Source organism: Chaetodon auriga, chromosome 10, assembly GCF_051107435.1.
Source record: "Chaetodon auriga isolate fChaAug3 chromosome 10, fChaAug3.hap1, whole genome shotgun sequence".
Taxonomy (NCBI): domain Eukaryota; kingdom Metazoa; phylum Chordata; class Actinopteri; order Chaetodontiformes; family Chaetodontidae; genus Chaetodon; species Chaetodon auriga.
The window spans coordinates 10,740,168-10,763,298 of record NC_135083.1 but is presented as its reverse complement, the minus strand read 5'-3'; the positions used below and the strand labels follow the sequence as shown (position 1 = coordinate 10,763,298).

Genomic DNA, 23,131 nt, shown 5'->3' with positions numbered 1-23,131 from the left:
AGGTCTTCTTCTGTACCAACGTCTTTCCCCACATGTAAGCTGTGGACACGGGTAATTACCAAACAGCCCACTTTTTGACAAGCTATTCATTATAATTATGCATCTTGCCATACATCAAAGCGGCCTTCGAAAGAAACAGACTTCACTTCCATGGGTGAAAGACAGACAGCAGGCAGAGAAATCTGTACGGAAAAAGGCATGAGAAACGAAAAGCTGTAATCGAAACTTCTGCAAAAATATAGTATTTGGAGAAATGTAGTGACACAGGGCGATGCAACAGCGGCAGTTAGAATGGGCAGAAGGTCCGGGTGCTGGCAATCGTGTGCATCTTTCACTCCACTTTCCACTACGGTGCAAAAAAATCAGTCTGATTTATCCTTTTATCGCAGGTGCCTGGGGTCAATTAATAATTGAGTAATTCAATACACACATGATCAAACATGATTTGTTCAGTCGACAATAATTAATATTAAAAGCAGAGTCAGTGCTCGGTCAAGAAGTCACACGGACACACACACACACACACACACACACACACACACACAAACATCCATCCTCCTTGCTGCCGTGAGGGGGGAGGAGAGCGGCTGGGAAAGAAACAGAGGGGCCTGTGTTTACACTGGCAGGGTGAGCAGCCCGTGAGCCCCGTGGAAATGGCCAGCTCACATCTAACGGAGAGAAAGCTCCACCATGACTGACAGGACCTGCTTGTCTTTGAGGTCCTTCACAATCAGCGCGGTCCGTTTCCCAGCGTGCTTCGCTCCCCTGGGCGGCCTCACCAAACGAAACAAATAAGGGAGTTTAAAAAGGAAAATGGTTGCCATACCAGGAGGAGGCAGGCGGGAGAGCGTTCACTGGGGGTGAAGGGGTGCACAGAGAAGCCGGACACTTAATGAGTCGTCCGCTGACTTGCTGCACCCTGTAATTCCAGCACTAATGGAGGGGCTGAAATGCCAAAGACGTCCCTACAGTGTAATTTCTGGGACTTGTCTTCATTGACAATGTACAGTATTTCATCCCCAGAGAGGAAAACGAATCTACAAATAATTGGCGTACATTTCCTTCCATGTTGTGCTGATATGTTTCCACCATGTGTTCCAAGCCATTTTCTCCATCTAATTGCATTCAAAAGGAAAGTAACAACCAGCGCAGGGCCCCAGCGGCCTCAGAGTGGACCACAAATACTGAACTGATCTTCTTTTAAGATGTGCATAAATTTTCAAAGAGGGACTTTTCATCATAAAGCCGAGCATTAACATTCATTTCACAATACCATCTGTCTTCTGGGAAGAGAATGGATTTTTTTTTTTTTTTTTTTGTATTGGCATTTGGATCTCCATCAACAGGCCCAGACTCTATTGATTCACATAACTGCATTAGATGGCTTTAGTCCTTTTCACAGCAGCTTTGCGGTTATAGATGGGTTCACGGACACGGGACATGTCAAAGCAGAGACGTCCAGCTGGAGAGAAAAAAGGTTCAGGCAGGGCAGATGAGAAATTAACGAGTGAATGGATAGATGGATCAACCGGCTAAAGCAACGCCTGTCCCATCCATCACTGTCACAGCAGGGGGACACACATACACACAGCTAATAAATTGCATGTTATTATGTTATCCAGTTGCTGTCCGTGCACCCCCATGCCTATTCCTCCACCTGTTATTCCTCACAAATCAGCTTTGTTGAAATTAAGAGAAAGCTTATACAGATGACTTCCACAAAGACCGTCGTGTTGTGCACAGTACCCACGGCCAAGCAAACCTGGTTCTTCTCAGCTCTGAAAACCAGAGCCTTTCATTTCATGTGCATGGACATTTGGACATTTACAATGAGGATCCTTAGGAAGACGTACAAAGTTGTACATTAGCTTCACCAAAAGCCCATGAACGCCATCTAGTGGAGGAGAAAGAAACGACCTCTGACAGGTACTGACACATGTATTAACATTCAATAGACGGCATTGACAAGAAGCACTGCATGACTGTTTTATACCAAAAGAGTTGTTTTTATTACAGCGAAATTGGATGTAATAAATCATAGAAAAGTGAAAGGTTAAGAACATTTCTGAGGAAAACAGCTGAGGTCTTTATGTTTGACCAATTTACCATTACAAACGACTTTGTTATTTGCAAGGGGATTTATCAACATACAGCAATAGTTTTATTTTTAATATATGAGGTACAGACCCAACAATCACACCTTCCCTCAATGAAACCCGCCGTAATTCTTACAAAGTTAGGTGATATTAAGGTTACACTTAATAGCATACCCATTAACTAACTGACCAAAGTCTAAAATGCTAGGGGGTTGATTTTGGTAATAAGTGTGTGAAGCTGGGGTTCTAAAATTGTCAGCAACACAAGACAACCTGCTTGCTAAGATTAGACAAAACCACCACCAGAGGGCACTACTGACATTTAGTTTCTGCAGCTCTGCCTTGAATTAAAACAGGATTACTTGCAACATGTTTGCTTTCTTCATATCAAGCCGTGTACAAACTGCGTACTCACGTAAGAAGATGTTGCACGGCCCACATGGAACAGTGTTGGAGAACTACTGGTGTTACTGAATCTAAGAGTGTGTGGTCATTTAGAGGACTGCTGTGGCTGCAGTGGCTGTTTGCATTTCCTCAAGTGTTCTTCAGAACTTTCTGATCAAGGCTTCACTGCCAGATGTTTTCAGTCCTCCTCCCCACTTATGAAGTCCATTGAGTCCATAGTACAGTCTCAGTCCACTGTAACACCTTCAGGCAGCTCCACCACCACAGGCGCGCAGTCGTCCAAGTCTGCATCAAAATCCCAGGAGAACTTCTTGGTCAGGTGAGCTTTGAACCTCTCCGCTCTCTTGCGCAGCATGCCGTCGACACCCGGGCCGCTGGCAAACTGGAAAAAGTCCTGTGAGAAAATGCGTCAAAACAATGTAATGATTTGTAACTGAATATGTGAACATCCATGACAACGATAATAGTTCGATCCCCAGAGAAGCAGCGCCCGCCCGTCCCTCATCCTTCACCACCTCCCTGAAACTGTGTTTGTTCCAGGTGTGAAAATGAGAACCGTCTCAGCAAAGCTTCCCTGATTGGTTGTGGCTAACCGAGAAGCACAAAGTGGCCACCAACAGCAGAGAGAGGCGCAACAGTAGAGACTACAGTACCCATAATGCAATGTGAGTAATTTCCAGGTAACCATATCATTTGCTACCTCCTGGGAACTCCCAACTGGTTCCAGGTCTCTCAAATCCTGGTGAAAATAAGATTACCTTCCTAGGTAAAGAAAGCTAATCCCAAAAAGTCGCTTGATAAATAAGAGCCCCAATCTGTAAAATACTAGGTTGAGGTATGACAGTAAGTGCTAGAACATTATAAACTATCTAAAAAATGCTGTCCTATGCTTCCACTGACAGACACTACACAGCTTTTTTTTCCCTTTCATTCGTATGTACTTTGAGATCCCAGCATTGAAATGTATCTGAGGTCGTGCATCTACCTGCAGCGTGGAGGTGAGGAAGTTGTCCTGAGACACGATGTCGACAAAGAAGTCAGGCGGGATTTCTCCGAGCTGGTGGTACAGCACACCGATGAGCCCCAGGTAGAGCTCCTTACGTTTTCGCATCGTCTCCTCTGATCGACACAGCAGAGTTAGGAGACACTTCCAGTGCTCAAAGCCCTCATATACGTTTCCAATGAGGAAGCACACAAAGGCAAACTGCAGCTCACCTGAGAGGGGGGAGACGAAACTTAGGTAGTTGTTTCATACATATACGTAACTGTGTGCTATTTAAATGATCTAATGTAAGTATATCTGACACATACCTAGCAGGTTGAGAGGCTGCAGCTCGTGGTGCTTCTCCAGCACAGTCTCCAGGGCATAGCTCAGGTCCAGGCTGCACTGGGTGATCTCGGCCGGTGTAGCCCCGGGAGGGTAGGTCTTCTTGGGGATTACAGAGAAGCGCAACTCTGTCCCCTCCCTCAGCTTCATCTTGGGGAGCCTGTCGAGCCCCTCTTTCATGCTGTTACAGGCCGTGTCATTCCTCGGCTGATCTGCTCTGTCTTTGGTGTGTCTGAACTGAGTCTCGGGGATGACATCGCTGAAGGCACATATTCGACCCGAAAGAGGCTGCAAGTTAAAGGCCACCTCCTCGCTCAGGCGGTCTGTGAGGGACACCCATTTCCTCATCACCTCGTACGGATAGGGCCCCAGGAAGGGATCCAGGTCTTGCAAGTTTGCCCTGATCCGGCTGATCTCCTCTTCATTCTGGGAGGCTGAGAAGTCTAGATCTTCTATTTTGGGATCCCAATTGGCCAACAGGATCTCTCTGGGTTTGAGATTGAGGAAGAGGCCTGTCTTTGGGCCAATTTCTCCTCCACAGCTTGACGGGTTGGCTGAGCAGTAGTGGAGGAAGTGCAGGCCTGGGGGGATCATCTTCACACCCTTGAAGCGGGGACCAACCGTCCAGCTCTTGCAGTCGATGCCTAGCTCTGTGCCCCGAGGAACACCCAGCAGCACCAGGAAAGCCCCCTCCTCAAACAGCCTCCGAGCGACATCTGGATCCATGTCTACTGCACTTCTGCTGCTGGCCATGTCAGCTCTGTCAAGGGCTACTTGACTTGAACTTAGCGCTTCAAACACACCAGGCAACACGACAACTAAACTCCGCTTTCAGCTGTTAAAATGAGAGTTTTTCATGTTCAGAACATTCAGTGTGATTTACGCAGCACGGTAAACGTGGCCTCCGACAGTTAACACGGTGATATTGCTTTTTTCAACGTTTCGGATCGATACAATTAATTTGTTTCAGAAAAACGTGAGCGACAAAATATAACGGAAATAAAACACTGAAATAAGACGGTTTAAAACGTACATTTGTGCAAAGGTGCCAGTAATGACACGAATTTACCACAACGATACCTTGTGTAGCTGGTTGTTGATGTTTCCTAGCGTTAGGAAATCGTTTGGTCGACGCTGTGCAGCATATCATCTGCTCCGTATGGAAACAGTGCCGCTTTAGAAGTGTTCCGCTGCCACAGAAAGAAGGGCTTTACCGAGGACGTCCACCGAGAGCACAGAGCTGTTGTTTACTTTGAGTGCGGCTGGCATGTCGCTCCGAAGGATTAACTTAATTATTATACTGGATAAATGCAATATATCGTTGTCAAATTATCTTATTTCTTGAAAGCAGCAATCAGTAAAAAAAAAAAAAAAAAAAAAAAAAAAAGGTGAAGTGTGACATAATGTTCTATTAATTTGAACCAGTTCTTTGTCTTTTATTATTATTTTACTCTTTCTTTTCGATGTGCATTATGTTAATAAAGATACTTTTAAAGGGTCTATTGTAGTTGATACTACACCTATACCACCATCATCACCATCAATACTAATGATAATAATAGTAATAGTAATAATAATCACAGTACCAAGACTTCATGCAAGAAGAAATCATACATTTTAAAAAGGTTGTTTGATTATATTGCATACACTCCAAAACACAACTGACAGGAGGACATTTCATGTGTACGATGACATATGGTTTATGAAGACAAACATAGTTGTTGGAGAGACCTTGGAAAATGTACTTGAATGCATTGTGGATATTTTAGCTTATCTGTGGTTACCATAAAACTATTCCATAAAACAAGGAGCAATGCTGACATGTGAAGTCTGGTGCGGTTCCAGGACACAAAACACTGAGAACTTGACAGCAGTAAACATTCATGACAGTGCATTTGAAAAACAGTCTAAATATAGTCGGTCATTAGCCATGCAGCATCCTCTGTTTGATACAGTGAACTGTCTGGAAATTCACCTAATGTCTGTCTGAGAAAGTACAGGCTTACATGAACCAGGAAGACAAAACATTTTCTACTTTGAGAGCACATAGACACTCTGAAGTTTCTGCCAACAAGTGATCAGTGCCTTGATAACTTTGATTAACCTGATCCTCTTTCTCTTCTTTCCTCGCACTTTCTGGACAGCTGAACAAGAGCCTTTCCTCCCCTGAAAGCATACAACCACAAGTATTGTTATGCAGCAAAATGTTGGTTTTTATCTACTGATCTGCTTTAATGCTGTTCTTGTCAGGGTCTCATCATTAAGGATGTTTATTTATCCTTTGTATAGATCAGACTATCTGAAAACCATTTCCCCAACCCAACCTTTATTTGTTTCTTATTTTATGTATGAGATTTTGTTAGAGGTGGTGGAGCAATTTTGTGTTGCTGTTGGAAAATCACTAGATATATTCACTCAAAAATGGCAGAGCATAGCTCTCCGCAGTCCTTGTCCTCACCAGATAATCAGGGCTGCAGTTGTGAACAATGAGCTGCTCCATGCTCTCCAGTGGCTTTTCCAGGTCAGACTGCTGCTTGCCACTCCTCTGACACCGCACCTGGTGTGCCATACCATAGATGGAAACCAGGATGCGACGTGCCTGCCATGGGACAGGAGTGCAAAATGCGAAGAAAATGAATGTTGATGGCACTATACAACAAATTTAGGTACACTTCACGATTCCCTCAGGGGGATTCTTCCTTTGCATTTCCCGAATCTTTAATATAAGGCAGCCACACGGGCAGATTACATGACAGATTCTTGTGAAAATATAACAATATCAGGACAAATGAGGACAAACTGTCAGGAGTCAATATTACCCTGTCCATGGTGCTGAAAGTGCACATACTGTAGTGCCATTTACCTTTCCTGAGGGACAGGGGTCTCTCTCTTTGGGTGTATTAAATGGACCAGTCAAATTCTGCAAAACAATAACCAAATGTGAATTTATTAAAGGGAATTAAAATCGTCTAACGTTCAAAAGAGGAAAATAACCATGTGCTTTACTGGCGCAGTGTGTCAAACACTGGAGAACTGCAGCCTGTCACAGGACACTGAAGCTTTGCTCCCATATGTTTAATTAGAGCTGCAACTGGCTCGAATGAACGACGTTACATCGCGCCGGTTAATTGAGAGGATAAATCAATAAAAAGGAACGTGTCTCTATGATAAAGTCACACATAATCAATCAGGAACATCTTCAAAACGTTCTCATACCAGATTCTGCAGCTCGACGAAGATGACCTCTCTGTAGGAGCCCAGGATTTCCTTATAGTTGCATCTACGTTTACCACAGGAGCTGGCCAACAAGAGAACCACAAGGACACTACGGAGTAGAGCTCCGGGCAGACACTATGAAAGTCAGAGGATATGTGAAGAGCGCACTCCAAATCAACACCGACCGTGATCGTTGTTCAGTTGGTGCGGACGCACAGTGCGTTAAAGCATTAGTTAGTTTCCAGCTGTTCGCGCCACATGCCGTCATGACTAATGCGAGAACAGTTCTATTTAACACAGCCGCATGCACACACTTCAACTTTCACTCACTTTCTTTATCAGCTCATCTCTTGCGTAAATACGCACCAGATGCGAAAACCACACGTACCATTTATCATGTTCTGCTGCAGGATCCTCAGACGAGCAAAGCCATCTGTATCAGTGGCAGGGAGATCCACGGACCGACGTTCATCGCCTCCAAATGCTTTCCCCCCCCAGTACTGTCACACTTCCTCTGGCGGATAAGTTAACGCGATGGCGGGGAGACTTCCGATTTGGTGCTCCGTGGTTTCCAACATCAGCAAAGGCACTGCTGCTCCAGTTTCCTTCCCCGTCATGGATTGCTGACGATGATCTTAGGATTCCACCGAACTCTAGTCCGATCAAGTCGAGGAAAACTTCTGCAATCAATCACTCGCATTCATCCTTTCGGTTTTGTTGGGAAGACGAGACACGAAGGAGTGGTGTGAAGAGCGGGTGTCATTTGGTGAATGTTTATATTTCAAAGCGCCGTTTAGGTTTACATTTTCAGAGTGGGTGCCTTCAGTGGGGATGAAATGAGCAACAGAGACCCAGTGAATTAATGAAACGGTAGTTAATGGTTCTGATGTTGGGAAAATGTGCATAACACTGTAATCTAAACGGATTTGAGCAAAAGAAAACGGTACAAGGTTACATAGAAATCCCCTACAGAACAACCAATACGTTAAGCGTGCATGGGATCTGCATGGGAGGATTAGTGTGGATACAACTGTTGGACTGAACTGTCTGGGAAAACACATCTCATACAGAAACTGGCTCATGATTAGATCTGACATTCAATCCTCAACAAACCGTTTCATTACACGACGTGTTTACCAGGAAACTGCGAATGGTGCAATTTCATGTGTTCTTTGTTTATTGGATGCCTGCAAAGAATTTAAACACATTTTGAGCAAAACTAAGTAAAAAAGCGGCTCATTACTACAACATGAGAAATCATGTCATTGTTCCTGACAAGGAGTTTATATACACTGCTAAACAGACATAGTCGAATCTGGACCTCTTTCAAGATAGACAAAGAAAATTTCCCAAAAATAAGATGAAGATGTTTTGATTTTTCCTTTTTTACAATGATGATAATAACTGATCACACAACAGAGAGAGATCTGCCCAAACACGCTATGAAGGTGGACTCAGCATGTGTTTTGTACATTTCTTGGTTTCAGTGCTTGTTTTTAGTCGTCATTTTGCTTTTTTTAATATGACACACTGACATCATTACTACTGCAGCCAATTATAAGAATTCACATTATCTGTCAAATGGATACACAGAAGCACAAGCTGCTTACAGTGCTTATGCCTGAGTAGACAGCTTGTGCAGCAGTTTAACAAAACACTATGTGGGCCAACAGCAGAAACCTGTTAACACATGTATTCAACGTGGGTCATTATGGCTGGGTTTAAATAACAGAAGATGTCTGCCAATTTACAGATTCGTGATCTGAATTAAGCCAGCACTTAACTAGGATAGTTGTGTTTTGCTCTAGTTCTTCAGACTCAAACAGCTGTTGCCCAGTTGAGTCACCAGGTGCAGCTTCATGGCAGTGTTGCAAGGAGGGAAAAGTAGAAAGAAAAAAAAAAAAAAAAAAAAGCCTTCATCTAATGTCTGAGCGAGTGTTTGTCAGAGGGGAGACCAAAACACAGTGGAGGAAGGAAGGAAAATACAGTGAAATCCCAGAGGACAAACTGCAACAGAGTGCAAGCACACCTGGGAGAAAGTGTACCTCCCAGCAAGACAAAGACTTCAAAAATAAAGCCACAGCTACGCAGCAGGAATGGCTTAAAGACAACAATACAAATGTCCTGGAGTGGCCGAGTCGAAGTCCAGACCTCATTTAACAACTGCAGTCCACAGACATTCCCATTGCTACCTCACTGACATATGCACAAAAATCTCCTTCTGTTGCTACTACTTATTCACTTTAAGAGTGAAATCAGTGATTTTGAGTTTTGTATTGGTACTTATTGAAAATATCCTTGTGGAGATCTGTTTTTGCTTTGACATCAATGCATCATTTTCTGTTGATAAGAACTGTCACACACTCTCGTTCAATTTTGTAAAACATGACATTGTAGAGTATGAAAAAGGGTACGTGTGAACACTTTGTATCTGCCACAGATGAGCAAGTCCTGGTAGAGGACACGAGTTGAGCACGTCCACAGCTGTTTCCTGCAGTCTTCCAGGTGTATTCAGTCCAAATTTCCCCCCACCTCAGAATGTGTTCTTGATCTTCCTGGCTACCTCTGCTAGGATCTCTCCTGTCTTCTTCTGCCAGTTCAGGACGTGTTTGGACTCGGCACACCACAGCTCTCCATGGCGGGGCTCGGCGTTTTCACAACGCTTTCTCACCTCTTCCTGCTGTTCCTGATGGATGCAGAACAGTGAGGTGATACCCATAACACAATGCGTGCACTGAAGAAGACAGACTGGATAGAAAATTTGTTGCTTAAGGCTTATTTTTAGATGTACTCCTCTGCCTAAACGGCTTTGTCTTTTGTCCACAACGGCCCTTAATAATGTACCATTTGTTTAATGGTAAATGATACAATGAGAGCATTAGCTGTCCCCTACAGTCATTATACTTGACAGGACTTAGTCATCCCAATAAACCCCATTATAACCAGATAAGGACAGATAACACAATAAGATCCTTACCTCTGTGCCGTGCTGCTGCTCAAACTTGTAGAAGAGAGCCCAAGCATCTCCCAGGTCTGGCTCAATCTTTACTGTCCTTAAGAACCACTCTCTGGCTTTAGTGATCTTGCGCTCACTCCAGAACAACCTAAAATGTGTTGACAACATTGTATTTGAAATGAATAATAATTCAACTATCACTCCTAAAGGCAAAACTTCAGAGACAGAGAAAATTGCATTCAGTATGATTAAGGTTTGCATTGAGAGCAGAGCTTATAACTGAGATGGAGAGTAGAAAACAGTGGGAAAAAAATGCTGCCATACTTGGCTACAGCCAGCAAGACATGGGGATCATGTTCGCACTTCTTCAAAGCATCAACACTTTTAGTCTTCCTCTGGGGCCTGGCCTCCAAAAACACCGCCTCAGCCCACAGGATACCTTGTAGGAAGGAAATGTGAACAGGGTAAGACAGCAGTTGAGATTACAGACCCAACAATTTCCCCCAACAGCAGGAATACAGTATATTCTCACCTGAATTGGGGCACTCTTGCAGGGCTTTGGCCATCAGTGTGTTGGAGATGTTCTTCAGTCCAGCCCGGAACTCCAGCCTGACCGACTCCAACCTGGTTAATGTGATGGCAAACACACAAACACATAATTTTAAAAGGGACACGTTTCCATTTTTTTAATTAATGTGGTAAAACCACATTTAGGACTTGACTAGTTTTTAATGCAATGTCTATACAGATGACACACGGTCATTTAAAGCTCTTCCTCAGACAGCGTCTAATCACATTTTCTCTGATTATTGTTGTGCATTTTCTCACCATAGCTCAGGGCTCTGGGGGTTCTTGAGCCGCGCCTTCTCCAGGATTGCTCTGGCTCTGGTCAGCTGGCCCACTCTTTCTTCAAGGCGAGACATCAGCAACCACAGGGCCACGGAGTGGGGACACTTTTTCAACTACAGCAACAAACAAGTCATTGGCCACTTTTTAGAGTTACCAGGGAAACACACATTTTCATCAAAAACACATATGGCCAAGAAATGCAACTCCATTGGTCCCCTTGCCGCTGTGGTTAACGTCACACCCAAACAAAGCCTCACCCCTTGGCTGTAGGCTTCTCTGGCTTTATCCATGTTTTCACACTGCTCCTCTATCTGGCCTTTCATCATCCAGAGTTTTGGGAAGTCCTCGTAGTGTTTCAGGGCCTCTGTGCACAACTCCTGGGCAGCTTTTATGTTCCCCAGCACCCACTCTAACTTCACTGACTTCATAAATACCTGCAGAGATTACAAAAACACACACATTCACACTTTCAGCCAAAATATCTGTATGAACAGGAACCATGAACTCAAATTCCCCTGGGCTTGCCATATACTTGGCATATATTACTACTGTTGAAAAACAATTTGAAATACGTGTCTTTTACAGCACGCTTTACCTGCTTTCAAATATCTCAAATATCATGTTCCTAGGGCATAGCCTGAATGCTACACTGCTTCTTTAACGCCATATAGTTGTCTTATCTGACAGAACAATCAGCCAACATCTAAGCAGGCTATCTTACTCATATCTTCAGCAAATACAATACAGACAACTAAAGGGAGGGTAGCCAGATCACTTGATAGAGTGATAGATTAAGAGCACTCCTGACAGCATCTGTCAACCTACGTACTGCTGACTGTTTTGAGGTGTAGAAACCTGGCAAGCCTGAACCTGAGAAAGACAGAATTTTTGTAGAAGACACCTCAAGTACAATGCACTATTAACACACTATTAAAAACTAGCTTGAAATTGGACAAGAAAAAAAAGCAGATGATCAAGCCGCCCCTAAACCACAGGTCAGAGCTCTGTTTATACCAACATTTAACAATGACAAACAAGCTGTCTGTGCTGGTACACAGGGTCATGGAACGGCAGTTAGAAAGTAAAAGGACAGGACAGTTCAAATACTGAAGCGATCTTCAACTGCACAAATGAATAGCCAAAAAATGTGGGAAATGTGTGTTTATTCCATCAATCTTTGTGGTTAACATCTCTTTTCTGTCTCTACCAAAATCCACACAAACACACACGCACATGCATACACACTCACCCTGGCTGTAGGGGCACTGCTGCGGGCCTTGGCCAGCAGTCGACGGGCTCTTTCATATTCATTATTCTCAGACTCCAGCTTAACAGCAGCCAGCCAGATTTCTTCACTGTTTGGATTAGCCTAGAGAGGAAAATGAAAATGAAGAGGAACACGGATAGAGTGTAAGAGACAGGACAGGGGAGAACAGAGTTAGACACGGGGATACTACACGAACAAGTCAAAGTTTGCATAACCTCATCATCACCTGGAAGGCCAGAGCGAGGATACTTCTGGCTGCAGGCACATCCTCAGCCAGCCACTTGGACTTGGCCCCCATCAGCCAAAGGACCTCTGCCTTGGGACAGTGAGCCACAGCCCTTTGAAGCAGGGCCTCTAAAGACTCCCTGAGAGATGCAATGAGGCGTGGAAGAGCAGTGGAGGGGCAGAGCACAATGGCAGTTGATTAAGCAGGTGAGAGGTAAAGGAGAGAAAAACAGAATGTTTATGACAGCATTGACAAATAAAGACCTGAAGAGCTAAAGTCAGCATTTGACTACTGTTTAGAAACCAAATCTGGTCACCTGGTGCCATTATTTTTCTCAAAGTATGCAGCTCTAAGCCAGACGCTTTTTTTACTGGGGAACACCTGCAGAGCATGGGCATAGATGGCCCTGGCACACTCCAGCGCTCCGTGGGCCACACACTGAAACATAACAAGCAAACATCTCAATTAAATTAAACGCTGACAGCAAATAAGTATGTGAAAGACCTCTGTCAGGTTCTGGAGGAAAAAAAATAAATAACTACACACATGCATACATATATAGTACTCACACTATCTGCATCCTCCATCCAGGTGTGTTTGCGGTCCTCCTCCTCGATGCCGATCCCTATGACAGCCCTTATCACGGCCTGGCAGGTAGCCACACTGCCTGCTTTGTCACACTCCTCTGCATCCTACAGGGCAAGAACAAACATTTAAGGAGGAAAGAGATCGTGGGTGGTACACTGAAGGGGAATGCAAGAGAGTTAAGGCATGAACTACTGACCCCAATAGTATGGCAGTCAGTAAGTTCATTGGAATGATGGAGCGATTTAAACGGAAATGAACACACACCTGGAACATAATATCTTCTACCACTGAGACCACAAACCCCTAAAAGAAACTAGATTACTGATAGATGTCGAGTTTACACATAATTAGTAGTTTCTAAAAGGTCATGACAGATGATTTTTGTGGGCAGAACAAAAAGGATTCTGCCAAGTCCATCATTTTAAAGTTCATCTGTTGTCAGTGTTAGGTTGAGTACTGGCAAATGGCCTGGACAAACCTACCACAAGAACCACATACTCTGCCAGAGGTAGAAAAAGCTAGGCAGGGAAAAAAAAGGCGGATTGCAGCGACGGCTTATGATTGCAAAACAACTATGAACTGCACTAAACAAAATGTCAGTCACAGTGCTGGCTTGTATTCTGTTGCACCCAGATGAAATAGCAGAGACCAGCTTTGCCAAAGTATGCTGGCGTGATATCAAAGCTGCCAACCCCATGACGCAGTCTCTATTCCCTCAACACCAAGGTTTAAAGGCACAATTATTCCTTGTTGGACCTTATAAATTAAAGTTTTATTCAGATGTGTGGTGTTTATGATCTCGATGAGAGATTAGAAACACCTCTTAATATAATGCAATCTAATCAAAACATGTTGTTACCCATTAAACATATGGCCTCTGCTGTTTAAAATAATGTTTCTGTCCCCTTTTACCTTGAAGATTTCCTCCATATAATATCCTGAAATTATATTAATGGCTTACCACCTAAGGTAATACAATTATATATTCTGCAGAGGTAGTTTCCCTCTGCCATAACCAGCTACAGGAAATGCCGCTCCCTCTCTCACAAAGCTGCAGGAACACACCTGTATCCACTGCTCTCTGTTGATCTCCACACCGTTGGCGCGCAGAGAAGTAATGGCTCTGTCAATGATCTTATCCACCATCTGAGTGTTACCATTGGCCTCCTCCAGCTTGGCAGCGGTGATCCAGATGTGGCGATCGGTGGGAATGTTCTCTCGAGCTTTGTTCAGGACACGACGGGCATTCTCGTAAGTCTCTAACCGTGCTAATGCCAGCCACAGCTAGAGAACAGACAGAGATAGTAAGATATAGAGGAAATTTCAAAGGTTCATATGTTGTGGTGCAGTGTGTGACATCCCGTTCGTCCAAAATGAATGAAATGACCTAAGCATACCTCCACACTAGTGGGGCAACACTCCACAGCTCTGCTAAGCATGATCCTGGCATCCTCTGGCTCCTCCAGCTCAACGGCCGTCTTCCATAGCCGAACTGACTTGGACACATTCTCCAGGGCTACAGAAGGTAACAATTACAAGTGTTAAGACATTATATTGACAGCTTTCTTCTGTGTTGCTCAAGGCAAATAACTGTCAAAAAAAAAGGAAAATCCTTGGACCTTGCTGTTAATCAACTGACAATTCTGGCACAACAGAAAAAGCACAATACTGAAAATCCACCTAATTATATTTACACTGGCAACACATCATGTGCAGTGTCAAAAAAGGAAATGGAGACACTAGAGGTTTCGGTAAACGCACAATCAATAAAAACAAACACCCGACAGCATATCCTGCAATACCAGTGAAGTTCAACAGTGTGTGTATGGGAAGGCAGAGTGTTGTGTATGCAATTTAGAAAAGTAGAGCAGAGGCAACTGAACATGTAGAGGCAAAGAAAGCTCTTCCACAGAGGAAGCTCCCCATCCATCTCTGTCAATTGCGTATGTTGCTGGGAAATATTGGTGTGCGTGTATGTCTGTGTGTGTGTGTGTTAGGGCATTGACATGATGGTTCAAATAGGCCTTGACGAGAAGCCAGAACCACAGCTGCCAAATGTAACCCTCATGAAACCTTTTATGCAATCTTATGTGTGCAGGGAGTGAGCAGTTCTGTGCGGCTGCTTCTTTGAGACAATGGACAGATGGAGACTGGCTTTGAATTTCTGCCCAGTAGAAATTAGTGTCTTCCTTTTGGCAGGGAAATCGTGACGCACGTATGCACTGCTGAGAAGTCACATAAAACTCTCCTCATAACAACATAACAGCAACGTGTCTCAAGCTGCAACGACTAATGGATTAAATAGACCAATACAGTTTATGAAAATAGCTGTCAATAAATTTCATCATCGATTAGTTGGGTCTAGGTTATGACGCGTGGCAACTGTGCAGAATGCACAGCACTGTGAGAATATCTCCTAAGTTGGGGGGCATTATGCCAGTTAGTGCTGAGTATTGTGTAGCTCAGATGATGAATTATGGGAAATGACACCATCTCCTTTGTCAGGTTTTAATACATAAACATAACGGACAGAAATGCCTTCTGTCTGCTTTCTCTGTTTCGTGGTGGATCAATCTGACCGGGCCCCTACTAAAGCTATTTTAAAGTAAACACTTGCTCAAACTAATGCTCCTTATAAAGCTTGATCCATCACAAACAGGAGAGAGGAGGATATTTCTGTCAGTTAGTTTTGTTCACACAACACAAATCTGTTGGAGAGAACAGATTTACTGAGCACTAAGAGAGACGGTGAGAGAGACACTGGAGTATATTGTAAGTTTTTTGAATATTTCATGTTATATCAGAGATGGTCTAAAGTGAATAATTTCTTTCTTCACAATGGAAACTTGAGCAGTGCCTCATCAAATAGATATAAGTTACATTTCCTTTTTACTCTCAGTGCATGGCTGGATGCCAAATTTTCACTTATTCAATTTAATGTTTTTATGGCAGTGGCCTGGTCTGTACTTGCCTTGCAAAGTTGTTTGAAAAAGTTTCTCAAATAAACAACAAAATGTAGCTGTTTTCTTTTTTTTATCAAATTAATAATCAAGGTAATAATCATTGATCAATGACTGAAATAGCTGTTGCGTCATTCAATGCGGCTTGTCGAAGCATCAACTTTAGGTTTCAACCATACGATATGTTTACGCACGCAGGAAAACAAGATGAAAGCATTACGTCAAGATAAAGTTGTCGTTCTTTCCATTTAGTGTTACAGCTGATATTATCTGGGAGCCTTACCTTTCCTGAGGACTCGTTTCTTGGCCCTGACGTCTGTCTCCAGCTCAGCGGCTCGGATGTAGATGCGGACGGACTGTGGCAGGTGGCGGACAGCCTGGGCTACCACGGCTTTGGCTGTGTCACCGGGCTGGAGCCTGGCTGCCTCTAGCCACACATCCTCACTCTGTAAAGAGACATGCTTCTGTCAACTGAAGGGCAAACACCATTTTCCCCATTTCAATTTACGTAGACGACATCAACCAACAACAAATCAACAAACTTTACTCAAGCCGATAGTCTGGTTGAGCGAATAACACATCCTTGTGTCCCTCATCCTTTACCTTAACGCACATCTCGGTGCCTTTCATGATCAGGTTCCTGGCAACCTGCAGTTTGCCGGTCACCTCCTCCAGCCTGGCAGAGGCAATCCAGGCAGGTGGGTGATGAGGATTGGTCTCCCTCACTGATTTCAGTAGCAGACGAGCCTTTTTGATGTCACTGGACATGCAAAACCAAAGATGTATAAGACACCCTCATACAAGAAGATATTTAACATAAATAGCCAACAGGTACTAGTGTCTCTACCTGATATCTCCTCCATGTGTGGGGATCATGGAGTTAAGATCTGTCAGGTAACCCTTTGGATCCACAACTGTCTGTCCACTCACTGAGTCAGACACCTGAAGATAAACAGAACATCGACACAGGTAAGAGAAAACAATTAATCCTGTGTATCAGAACGAACACAGTGGAGTAAGAATGATAGAACAGGGTAAAGGATGATCATTACTTACCTGGCTGAGCCTCATATCCATGAGTGTGTTCCTGGCCTGACCGATTTTCCTCATGTCCAGCTCTCCTGTTCCTGGTGTCATCAGGCCAGGGGTCATGCTTCCTGGGTAAGGAGTATTCAGACCTCCCAGCTAAAAAGAAGCATTTGCAAACCGCATTAACTGTACAGTTGCTCTTTTCCAGTGAGATATCCTGACTCCTGCTGGTGCAGGCTGAAACTACATCATGTGTTTTTGGTGATGTATGTTTTGCTGTGGATGTCTGAGGTATGTGAATGTGTTTGTGTATATACCGACCCCTTGCAGAGGGTCAACAGTAGTGTGGTTCTCTCCAGTCTGCAGGTGTTTGGAAAAGAAGCTGTCGGGGACAGGGGTGAGTTTCTCATAGCGGGGATTTCTCTGGCGCTTGTTCCTGGCATCGCCCACTTCTGGGATGCTGAGCCACTCCTCCTCTGACACCTCTGCCAACTTCCTCTGTGAAGAGATGGAAAAGAGAGAATAAATAAGCATGCAAGAAAATTGTGAATCAACTTGGGGAGGCAGCACAAACTCATTTAAGTGCTAAGATGCCAAGATGTGTTGAAAGTGTAAATAAAACAGTGTTACTGTTGTCAGAGAGCAGCTTTCCCCTCCCTTTTTTGATTCAGCAAAGAGATCTGTGGTTTCTTTGTAACAGACTAATGGCAGCATACCGTTGTTGTCTTGTGAAAACCTCTAAAAACCAGTTACATTAAGTTGGGGAAATGTGGTTTTTCCACCAAATAGTGCCAAATATTTTATGTACAGGTGTAAGAAGAGGACAGTAGAAGATAAATCAATGTGATCACAGGTGGAAAAGAAAGGCAACAGTTTGGCACATCATGTGCAATTTTCTACCTTTAGATCTGAGAACTGCTGCTGGATTTTGGGCCGCTCCATACGGTATTTCTCGATTTCTTCCTTTTCTCTCAGCTCCCTGAAAATACCCAGGAGAGCATGCAAAATTACACTCACATGCAGTATCAAGTGCACAGGGTGTCAAACATGAATACACTGTGTAAAACTTCGGAGGATGTGCTTGTTCTGTAAAACTGAGGTGGAAAAAGAGACTTATTTTTACTAACCTTCTTTCTTTGCGTCTTTCATCCATCCTCTTATCCAATGCTGCATATATAGCATCTGCTTCTTCATCATCCTTCTCATAGGGCCCACTGGAGAATAAGCTACCGGCGTATCCATTAAACTACAAGAAAAAAAGCAGCATACGTGTTTAGAATAACCCAAGACATCTTATATCTTATAGGCAACGTTATCATGTCTGAACTTTAAATTTTGAATGGATGAATTAAGTTCTTGCAAACAAATAACCATCAAACAACAGCCAGACGCAGTCTAATCCTAGGTACCTCGTCATAGTTTGTGTCGTTCAGATCTTCATCATCATCATCTTGGTTCTTTTTCATTTGGTCCCCAACCGTCCTCTTCCCTGGGGGTGCATGTCGGTCATCTACTGGATCGTTGGCATCACGAGCAGGACCGATATCAGATCGGGTGGTAAAACCAGTTGCACTAAAGAGGAGCAAGTCATTCAAATGTCACACAATTAAACATATGTAGACTTGTGATGAGCATGAACTGGGATGCTCGATGTATAACCAGCAGATGATGGTGAGTTGACAAGCGAGTTTTGATCATTCTTGTTCTGTTGACTAACTAGTGGTAGTTCATGTTGCCTTGTCGGGCACTTAAACCAGTTTGCGAGCAAAACTGATTAGTAAGTTAGTTAAGTGACCACCTGAGGTTTTCACATAAAGCTCTATTTGTAGAAAATTGTCAGCATGCTCTAATAAGTCCGTTTGAGAGGTCAGAAATAAGTACAGTTAACAACTGGTATCCCTGCCACTCTTTTAGCTTAGCTTATTTGACATTATAGACTATACCGAGCTAATCTTTGTTCGCTTAACTAGCTAGTTAATACAGGGTGTTATGATGTCTTTTCTCTTGGGCTCACGGTATTACAGGTATTTGCTAAATCAACAACTCCCTCCACAAGGCATAGCTATCGTGCTAGCTAGAGAGCTAACGTTACTGGTAGTTAGCATGATAGCTCGGCGTGCTAGCTTACCCTCTGCCCAAACCAGGAACGTAGCCCAGCGGAGCGGGCATCCCCAGAAACGGCTTCTTCTTTTTCCCCATCAGCGGAGAGGCGAGGGGCATTATCGGGGGCCCACCGCCAGCCCCCGCCGCCCCAGTGCCTCCCGCATTTTGTTTAGAGACAATTTTCGGCGCTTGCTTTCCTCCACCGCTAGCCATCGTTGCAACGACGAGCAGACTCGCTACCGGATAAACAACAGTCGTATTTCCGTTACTAGCAAACAGCGACCCGGTCCACTGCGAGCCGTCGTTGGTGTTTGTAGCAGCGCCCCTAGAGGACAGGCGGATTTATGTTTTTTTTTTTAACTTCTCTTGAAATATGTTTAGTTCTAAAATGTTGATGTGAATCATATAACGTGGTCATGTTCCATCTCTGGCTCTGTGACTGTGTTGTTGGGGTGATTTCTTTACAATATTTGTCATGTTTCATATTGATGTATTATATTCATAGAAGCCACAGGAGGGCGCCACATCCTGAACAATAATAGGCCCATTGAAACGTTGCAATTAATCACATTTAAAGTAGGCCTGTAGGCTTTATAGATTACTATTCCTAAAAGGACTTAGTACTTTGCAGTGAGTTCATGTAATTCATATTTTTGAAGTGTAATGACTGAACTTCATCATATTTTTCACGATATGGGAGTAGCTTATTCCTAAAGAGTTCTCAAGTTGATCTTCATTATGTTTGTGGATTTCTTTCTGTAATATTTATGCATTATTCTATTCGACTGTAATGTTCCCTATCTTAAGGACATTAATGCAAACTTCAAAGGCATATAAATAGGCCTGGTGATTAAAATTTTGCATTTTATTTCATTGCCTTGAGTGTCATAAATGCTCCTGGTGACCCAAATCATGGCACGTATGACATAGCTGACATTTGTGTGAATAAACAATCGGACCCTGAAGGTAGCCCTATTCAAATTAATTCGTTCCCATTCTTCATAATCTCAGGGCTTAACAGGGCTCCTGCATTTATAAAGATCAGCAGATGCTTCACAGTAAAGTCACTTTTATGAGATCCAAACTGAAGAAAATTCTGGCGCTTGGTAAAAGCAGTTAATAAAATACTGTAAGTAGAATTCAGGGCATTTTCCTACACAGAATATTTAGATTCATAGAGCTGATTAAGCCATTCATTTCAAGTGATTTTAGAGTAATTCTGACAGACATGTTAATGTGTTACAAAGCGATAACTTATCTTAGGAGCAAAAAATATTCATGTTGGGGAGTCTATATTTGAACATGAGAAAGGAGGCTGCAATAAAGGTAATTACATGGTAACGTGACATTTCTGGGTTTCATCCCTTGAGATGAAGTGAAGCCATACATCAATTAGTTTCAATCAAGTTTAACTTAACCCACAGTCTGATCCTCGGCCCAGGCCTTTACATTTTTCTTCATTTACATCGCCTGGAGGGCAGACATTATTTCACCCCTGGGAGGAGAATATTATGATGAAAATGGACTGTCAGACACATTAGAAAATATATAGCTCTCACAGCTGAGGGCCAATTTAAACATGAAGCACAACGCAAGCCTTGATTTCATCTCTAACACACAGCCTCTTTTACTTTTACTCTGATTATTTCCATTATCGTTTCATTTTGGTTGAATGATTTTCGTGTTCATGTATAGAAACTGGCATAATGTGCAGCTTGAATTCACATCATACGCTTTGTTCAATAAGGGAAAGACAGTTAACATCGCCACAATCTGCATATCTGTGTGCTGATCATAGCACTGACCCATGGCTGAGTGATCCGAGTCAGTCTCATTACAGATAAATAAATCATTAGTAACACTGGCCGGTAGTAACAATGAGAGAATCCCTCAGAGCCTGGTCCAACCACACATGGGGCCCCCTGTTTAATTTGCACAGGAATGGGTCCATTTATCTCTGCTGTTACTAAAACATGAGCAGCAACTACAATCTAAAACAGGGCTCCACTTTTCAGTATATTGTATTTCAGTAGCAAACGTGTGTTTTGATAAGTATGGACACGTTCAGTGGGAATCCTCCACCACACAGATGCACACACATTAAAATGTATCACTGTGGCGGCAGGGGCAGCAGGAGATAGATGATGTCTGCTTGACGGTCGTGAAGTCTGACAGAGAAGCCTACTGTAACTGTGGTCTTGCCAGAGTTCGTACTATTATCATTTCCTTTGATGTGCTGCCATAAAACGTTTGGCAATGCTTCCTGTAAATGCAGCTGTGAGCTGGAAAGACAGTGTAGAATGATAGAATGATACTGTATGAAAACATTTCTCCTTGTTTACCTGCATTACAGACAATTTAGTACCGTGACATAGAGGACTGAAAGGGACTGTTGTCAATGTCGATGAGTTATGATGCGTCTGATTTCCACTGAAATTACACTTTTTAGATATTTTTTTTCAAAATAAATGCAGGAGATCTTATTTTCTATTATGCTAAAGTCAAAAATATCCAAAAAAAAAAAAAAATTCTTGGTGTTAGAGTAAGCCTTGAGTGCGGGTTGTCTGCGAGCACAGCTGAAAGACAATTATTTAACGGCTAAGCCTATTTCTTTTTTAACAAAGACTAATCACTTCATTTGGAGAATTACACTTTGGATTAGGGAGATTCACAAAATAATATGCCTCATTTTTATGAATAATACTTTAATTTGTGATGTGGTGATAAACTGATGTGTGGGAAAATGTGTAATTGGTGAATTTGAATGTTCTATAAACAAGGCAAATTACAGCTGGGTTACTGTGAGTGTGATAGTGTGTGTATTTCCATGCGAGCAAAGAGTGATCTGCATGTTTCTGCATGTTTATCCATTCATGTGTGTTCCAGTTTGCATGGATGCATGACTCCATGTAATCTGTTTATTCAGTGCATATGACATGAGATAGAGGACAGGACCACTGGACTATCTGTCCTATGTGTCACAGCAGATGTCCATAGTGTGATAATAAATGCAGACTGTGGTGAAGCTGTACGGATGCAGCAGAATATAGTAAGATACAGGAATTTAAAGCTGGAATATGGCAGCAAAGGTCCCATTTATGGCCCACTGAGCGAAAGCTGCTGTTTGCAAAAAAGAACCACAGGAGGGGATGCGTCAAGATGACAGGTTAATTGATATACTTTCATGCATCACACACCTACACACACAAAGAAACACAGACACATCATTCATATTGCCTGAGATGCATTTTGAGTTAATTTTAGCTAATTATATTCAACAATGCAATGTGGGCAAAGAAAAAAAAAAAAGCAAAATAGGACAGGGACATCATCATTTTTCACTATTACACACACATGCTAAACTCAATTACTCTGAGTTGAAAGCAGTCTACGTGCACAAAGCCTGACTTCCTACGTAGAAGAAAGTACTGAAAGGATTAATTTAATTTATTTAGAGCTGATTACTAACTGTGTGTTATTCTAAAACAAAAGGAAGTGTCCTTGGGAAAGGACAACAGTAAATTGCTATTAGGGCCTTCCTTTAGGAGTGGCCGACCAGAGTAGTTCTGGGCAACAGATGCTCAAATGGAATTTCATTGATCCGCTGAGCTTAGTCCGAAAACAATGCTTTGAATGAGGACAGTCCGGTAATAAGTCTTAGGCAGGATCTGAGACACTGTACAAAGGAGAAAAAGGGGACAATCCTGGCACAAGTGCACTGTGGGTCAATTGTATTGGAGATGATTCATCAGGATAATAGTCTTCAGATGCAGAGGGTTTAACTTGAGTCCGACGGAGAAGACTTGTACGGCAGAGACTTACAGACACACGTAACGACAACATTAAATGCACAGTGATGAGGAATGGTTGATGTGCTCTGCAGCTCCATAGCATGTACTTTACTTTTCACTCGATGTCACAGCATCCCCCTGCTGCCATGTTACATTTCCCCTTACAAGGTGTGAGAGAAGACAGGAGAGCAAGTGGATGGTTTAGTCAGAGGTTTTCATATTTTTCACATTAGCAGTCTGACAGCTAGACGTGATCCAAAGTGGAGCTGATTTGTTTCCCCGATGGCTGAGCAGATAAATGAGATTATTGACTGCAGC

General features: G+C 43.0%; 3 protein-coding genes across 3 annotated transcripts; all 3 read right to left on the bottom strand.

Annotated features, from left to right (window-relative positions):
* Positions 1-1,980: 1,980 nt before the first annotated feature.
* Positions 1,981-4,993, bottom strand: aar2 (AAR2 splicing factor). Its single transcript, XM_076739977.1, has 4 exons — positions 4,909-4,993; positions 3,813-4,663; positions 3,487-3,716; positions 1,981-2,895 (listed from the first exon to the last, which is right to left on the bottom strand). Exons 2-4 carry the CDS (start codon positions 4,579-4,581, stop codon positions 2,728-2,730), a joined length of 1,167 nt encoding a protein of 388 aa, XP_076596092.1. The 5' UTR covers positions 4,582-4,663; positions 4,909-4,993; the 3' UTR covers positions 1,981-2,727.
* A 429-nt stretch (positions 4,994-5,422) lies between these two features.
* On the bottom strand, positions 5,423-7,557 carry LOC143327506 (uncharacterized). The gene is made up of 5 exons (XM_076741877.1): positions 7,433-7,557; positions 7,045-7,179; positions 6,692-6,748; positions 6,287-6,427; positions 5,423-5,994 (listed from the first exon to the last, which is right to left on the bottom strand). The coding sequence occupies exons 1-5, from the start codon at positions 7,433-7,435 to the stop codon at positions 5,860-5,862; spliced, it is 471 nt and encodes a 156-aa protein (XP_076597992.1). The 5' UTR covers positions 7,436-7,557; the 3' UTR covers positions 5,423-5,859.
* Positions 7,558-8,166: 609 nt separating this feature from the next.
* Positions 8,167-19,268, bottom strand: prpf6 (PRP6 pre-mRNA processing factor 6 homolog (S. cerevisiae)). The gene is made up of 21 exons (XM_076741562.1): positions 19,048-19,268; positions 18,329-18,491; positions 18,047-18,165; positions 17,820-17,898; positions 17,241-17,417; positions 16,947-17,075; positions 16,738-16,832; positions 16,494-16,650; positions 16,174-16,336; positions 14,328-14,446; positions 13,996-14,214; positions 12,912-13,034; positions 12,659-12,780; positions 12,343-12,481; positions 12,099-12,218; positions 11,107-11,283; positions 10,829-10,962; positions 10,533-10,624; positions 10,325-10,439; positions 10,022-10,148; positions 8,167-9,730 (listed from the first exon to the last, which is right to left on the bottom strand). Exons 1-21 carry the CDS (start codon positions 19,233-19,235, stop codon positions 9,578-9,580), a joined length of 2,910 nt encoding a protein of 969 aa, XP_076597677.1. The 5' UTR covers positions 19,236-19,268; the 3' UTR covers positions 8,167-9,577.
* Positions 19,269-23,131: the final 3,863 nt, after the last annotated feature.

Bases quoted from the DNA above. Each gene is read 5' to 3' on its own strand.
- aar2 (XM_076739977.1), bottom strand. From the start codon at position 4,581: ATGGCCAGCAGCAGAAGTGCAGTAGACATGGATCCAGATGTCGCTCGG. The intron at 3,717-3,812 runs GTATGTGTCAGA...CCCCCCTCTCAG, and splicing joins GCAGCCTCTCAACCTGCTAG to GTGAGCTGCAGTTTGCCTTT. The intron at 2,896-3,486 runs GTAGATGCACGA...ATTTTCTCACAG, and splicing joins TCCTCACCTCCACGCTGCAG to GACTTTTTCCAGTTTGCCAG.
- prpf6 (XM_076741562.1), bottom strand. From the start codon at position 19,235: ATGGCTAGCGGTGGAGGAAAGCAAGCGCCGAAAATTGTCTCTAAACAA. The intron at 17,418-17,819 runs GTAGAAAATTGC...ATCTCTTCACAG, and splicing joins AGCAGTTCTCAGATCTAAAG to AGGAAGTTGGCAGAGGTGTC. The intron at 14,447-16,173 runs GTAAGGCTCCCA...TACCTTCTGTAG, and splicing joins GAAACGAGTCCTCAGGAAAG to CCCTGGAGAATGTGTCCAAG.
- LOC143327506 (XM_076741877.1), bottom strand. The intron at 6,749-7,044 runs GTATGAGAACGT...ATTGTTTTGCAG, and splicing joins TCGTCGAGCTGCAGAATCTG to AATTTGACTGGTCCATTTAA. The intron at 6,428-6,691 runs GTAAATGGCACT...GTCCCATGGCAG, and splicing joins ACCCCTGTCCCTCAGGAAAG to GCACGTCGCATCCTGGTTTC.